Source organism: Chrysochloris asiatica, unplaced genomic scaffold (assembly GCF_000296735.1).
Source record: "Chrysochloris asiatica unplaced genomic scaffold, ChrAsi1.0 scaffold00023, whole genome shotgun sequence".
Taxonomy (NCBI): domain Eukaryota; kingdom Metazoa; phylum Chordata; class Mammalia; order Afrosoricida; family Chrysochloridae; genus Chrysochloris; species Chrysochloris asiatica.
In genome coordinates, this window is record NW_006408541.1 from 20,562,372 (window position 1) to 20,567,424 (window position 5,053).

Below are 5,053 nucleotides of genomic sequence, written 5' to 3' on the forward strand. Positions count from 1 at the left end.
TTATGGCAACAGAAGGCCTCATCCTTCTCCCTCAGAGCAGCTGGTGGGTTTGAACTGCCAACCCTGCAGTCAGCAGTCCAGTGACTATTTTACTGCACAATCAGGATTCCTTAGTGTACACTTGCTACTAGGAACTGTTGAGCTGGTTCCAACTCATAGCAACCCTGTCTAGGGTTTCCAAGGAGCGGGTGGCGGGTTTGAACCACTGACTTTGCAGTAGGCGAGTACTTATCCGACAGTGCCACACCAGGACTGTTAAGTGCTGTAGTGTCGGTTCTGACTCATAGCGACCTTGTATAGGGTTCCTGAGGCACAACTGGTGAGCTTGAACTGCTGACCTTACAGTCCAAACCAGGACTAGACTTGTGAAAAATGTTTTTGTTGTTATAACTAAGTACAGGTTTGCTTTTTTTACTAAACAATAAACTCCTGCTGAAACACCACACAAAATGTACGGCCACTTAGGGTCACAGCTTTCAGGCTAATCCTGGCCTGTCAACCACCTGCCCTGGGACCCCAACTACCCCACAAACCAGCTCCTCCCTTGTATACCTACTCCCTGCTCATTTCTTTAGTTATTTCAAGGAAGAGAATTTTTTTCTTGGGCTAAAGAATATTTCCCATCACAAGTGCTGTCCAACTTGTGAAGTTGCCAAGGAAAGGCAGTCTCTTCCCTTAAGTGAACATATTCAAGAAAAGGACAGGTTACCCACTTGGTGTGAACACTGAAGAGGGGACCTAAAAATCAGAAAATGCTTGAATTCTGTGACCTTCAAGGACTTGTTGTGGTTGTTAAGTGCCATTGAGTAGGTTCTGACCCATAGCAACCCTGTGTAGGGTTTCCGAGAAGCAGCTGGTGAGCTTGAACTTCCAACCTTGTGGTTCAAACAGACCTTGCTGCCCAGGGCATTTACATACAGCACACCTATGAGCCACTTTACCTGACGTTGCAAACACACTAATGACCACAAAGTGGTGACAGCTCATCACTGTGTTGTTTTTAAGTGCCATTGAGTCAGTTCCAACTCAGAGCCACCCTGTGTAGGGTTTCCGAGGATCAACTGATGGGTTTGAACTGCCGATGTTTTTAGTTTGAAGTCCAATGCTGATGCTACAGCGCCACACCAGGACTCCACTGGACTCACTGTAGAGCTTTCATTGTCTCAAAAATAAAGAAACCAAAACAGCTGCCATGGAGTGGATTCCAGCTTGTAGCATCTTCACTTCTAAGGAACATTCAGGTTGCACTCTCCCAACACAGTTTTGTTTGTTCTCCTGGCAATCCATGGTACTTTCAATTTTTCCCCCACATCAAAATTCAAATATATCTATTTTTCCCTAGTCTTCCTTGTTGTCTAGCATGAGGCACCTTAGTCCTCAAAGTGACATCTTTGCTGTTTTAACACTTTTGAAGTCTTTTACAGCAGATTTACCCAATGCAATGCATTACTTGATTTCTGGATTGCTGCTCCCATGAGCATTAATTATGGCTCCAAGTAAAATGAAAACCTTACTTCAACATCTTCTGCATTTATCGTGTTTATTGACCCAGTTGTGAGGATTTTTATATTCTTTACATTGAGTTGCAATCCACACTGAAGGCTGTATACTTTAGTCTCAAATCAGCAAGTGTTTTTAGTAAGCTAGATTGTGTTAGCTGCTATCACAGCTTCTTAGTAAACCTTCCTCCAATTCTGATGCTGCGTTCTTCTTCAGATAGCCCAGCTTCTTGGATTTGCTCAGCATAGATTGAATGAGCATAGTGAAAGGATACAACCCTGGCACATAACCTGTGTGATTCTAAACTCTTCAGTATGCCCTAGCGTGACACTGCAGGGTAAGCATTGGACCACGAACCACAAAGTCGGCAATTCAAACCCACCAGCTGCTCCTCGGGAACCATGTAGAAGGCTGCTATGAGTTGAGACTAACTTGATGTCACTTAGCAGCATCCCCTTGTTCTATATGAATGACTGCCTCGTGGTCTTTGTACAGGTTCCTCATGAGCCTGATTTAGTGTTCCAGAATACTCATTCTTTCAAATATTATATTACTGTTACGATCTAGAATTGAATGTCTTTGTATAGTCAACAAAACACAACTAAACATCTTTCTGGTATCCTGCTTTCTCTGCCAAGATCCATCTGACATCACATAACATCCATTGTTCCATGTCTTCTCAATCTGGTTTCCATTTCTGGCAATTCCCTGTTGTACTGCTTTTAAATTATCTTCAACCAAACTTTACCTTCAGGTGATATTAATGTTCCAAAGGACAAGCACAAACATGTAAGACATCTAGAGACACTTATTCGGCGACACTGAACGTACGTTTAGTCTCATCTCCTCAGGAACTCTCTCCATCATCTACTCCTTATTACCTTTCCAATTAGAGCTCAGAACCCCAGCTGGGTCCTTAAGCCTGTAGTTACCCTGTCCCTCAGTGTCCAAGGACTGGGCCAAAGCATTATTCAAATCCCACCGCTCCCCTCGCCTCTCCCCTTGACATGGGCACCCCCTGCTCTCTCTCCCAAGCCCCTACTGCCTTTGGTGTTACATTGTCCATCTATCTTGAATTTAAGTGCCATGAGAACAGGGCTATTGTCTTCACTGTTCTGCCCTCAGTCCTGGTGTGGCATTGTGAGAAAACGCACTGAACTGCAGGGTGGGCGGTTCAAATTCACCAGTTGCTCCTCAGAAACCCTGTACAGGGTCTCTATGAGTTGGAACAGACTGACAGGTACTTAACCACCCTCAGCACTACAACCATGCCTGGAACCGAGTGGGGAACCCATAACAAACGTCCATTTATCACATGAACGAAAGACCACCAGCACAGGGACAGGATTTATCAGCAGGGCTGTATGTAAGGAGTTTGAGCTCACCTACAGCTTTTCTCTACGGAGCTCTGGTAGCGTAGTGGTTACAAATTGGGCTGCCAACCTCAAGGTCAGCAGTTCGAAACCACCAGCTGTTCCACGGGAGAAAGATGAGGCTTTCTGCTCCCATAGATTTACAGCCTCGGAAACCCTGTACAGGGTCACTATGAGTTGGAACTGACTCCACGGCATATAACAACAGCTATTCTTCTCTACAATGTCTTCCTCAGAGAACCAGGGAGAAGCCTCACAAACCTAAGGGAAGGGTGAGCACAATGAAAGGTAGAAGGCACCAGTGTGGCATGAGCCACTTCATCTAAGAGTGTGTAGCCTTGTAGGCTGCCTGCATCTGAATCTCCCAGACAGGACTACAAAATCCAGGCTCTACTCAATGCCTATATATCACCCTGGAAGGGGGGCCAGGAGTCAGTAGGTGACTTTGATGTGGCCAGCCAGTCCCCATCCTCAGCATGCTAACCACTCCACTCTTTATCTGGCAGGTGGGGTGGCCAGGGCTTGCCTGAGGCCAGGTCAGAAGTGAGGACTCTCGTCCACCCAACCCTAACACCAGTCCAGGGCCCTCAGGCAGAGAGCCTCCACTCCCAACTCAGAAGCCTCCAGAGCCTCTGACCTGGGTTGTGCAGACAAGGTTGCCCTCTGAGGAGGACCTAGACCCCCATGTCCTACAGGGCCCCGAAGTTAGGCATAAGCAGGGTCCTGGGGAAAGGTGGAATCCATAGCAGAAGGCAAGAGGCAGCTTTATTCTTTCACGAAAATGTGCCCAGAGGTGGGGAGAGGAGCACCTGGCTGTGCCTCAGTCTCCAGCAGGAGTCTGAGCAGGGCCTAGGAGGAGCTAATGGGCGCCAGGAGCAAGATCAGGCTCTTGTTCGCTCAGCACCAGGAGCTGCCCACAGCAGCACGTGAGGACGCTGCTTCAGCTCCACCAGAACAGACTGGGGAAGGTCTGGCAGCAGAAGGCTCCTTGCAGGTAGATGAGGACTCCTGGCCCTGCCCGAGTCACCTGAGTGTTGAATTCACAGTCCCCTCCCCCCTGTAAACATGAGAATGGACCTATGTCTGCCCAAGCATCTCAGGACAAGATGAGTGTCCGTGATGTATGGCTGGACTTCAGGCGCCCCAGGAGCTGCCTAGCTTTCTCCTGCATGAAGAGCTGGTCCCTGGTGCCCCCGCAGGCCACCATCTTCCAGGCGCTGGTCATCTGGGAAGAAGCAAGAGGGTGATCACCCAGGCAAGAAAAACATGATTCCTGCAAATCCAGAACCCCCTCCCTCTGGAAGCCAGATGTCTGCTTATGCTTTCCCCACCCAAGTGGCCCTAGTATGTGACTCCTTCACTCTGGGCCTGCTACCCAGGACCATGTGACCCAAGGAGGCTGGGCCAAGAGACATGCTGATTGGCAGGCAGGTGAGGGCTTCATACGTGCGTGTGCATGAGAGCAGCCTAGCCCCTCCTGCCTCCAGCACACACATGAAGCAGATTCAGCAGATCTGAGGGAAACCAGGCCATCCTGGGGGGTCTCTCCAGGACAGCAATCGGGGAGGAGACTGACCAGGCAAACAGCTAAAGGGAGGCCAAGGGAGCAGTGTGTGCAAAGGCCTCGAGGGAGGAGGAGGGCACAGCAAGTCCCAAGGGCAATGCCACATTCCAGCAGGTACTCACAGGGGCAGGTGTCAGGAAGTGGCTCCGAGGCTTCTGGACTGTTCCACCCTTCTCGGGCTTGGCCTGCAGGAAGCCCTGGTTGAGCAGGTTGTTGTCCTCTTTCATTCCCGACAGGGTGAGGCTAGAGGAGCTGGATGGGACACCGGTTGGCTGAAATCAAAACCAAGTCAAAGAGTTACCACTGTGCCACAAGCTTGGGCTACTCACAGGGAGGAGAAAACACACGAGATCAAATCCCAGCACAGTAAGTCCAACCATGTTCAACACACTCCTGTGAACCTGGGTGGAAAACTGGTTGGCCAGCAGTTTGGCAAGACCTGGGGATACCTGGGCCCAGAGTCAGTGACATAGCCAGAGGACTAGAGTGAAGAGTAAAGCGTCCAGCTGATAAGAAGAGAGATCACAAGAACACCCACATTTTCAGATAATACCCACTTGACCTGGCTTCAATGGCTGGATGATCAGAACTGAACTACAAGAAAAAAGGAAAAAAA

The 5,053-nt window shown here is 49.0% G+C and overlaps 1 protein-coding gene across 2 annotated transcripts in view; it reads right to left on the bottom strand.

Annotated features, from left to right (window-relative positions):
* Window positions 1–3,895: 3,895 nt before the first annotated feature.
* The window catches only part of MYBL2 (v-myb avian myeloblastosis viral oncogene homolog-like 2), a 56,801-nt gene continuing 55,643 nt past the window's right edge, over window positions 3,896–5,053 (bottom strand). Inside the window, exons 13-14 of one of the 2 annotated variants that reach the window (XM_006839284.1) lie at window positions 4,560–4,709; window positions 3,896–4,098 (exon numbers count right to left, since the gene is read on the bottom strand). In XM_006839284.1, coding sequence (XP_006839347.1) covers window positions 3,970–4,098; window positions 4,560–4,709 — 279 coding nt within the window. In that variant the 3' untranslated portion in view covers window positions 3,896–3,969. The remainder of the gene's footprint in view (window positions 4,099–4,559; window positions 4,710–5,053) is intronic. The other variant, XM_006839285.1, reaches the window with a different exon arrangement.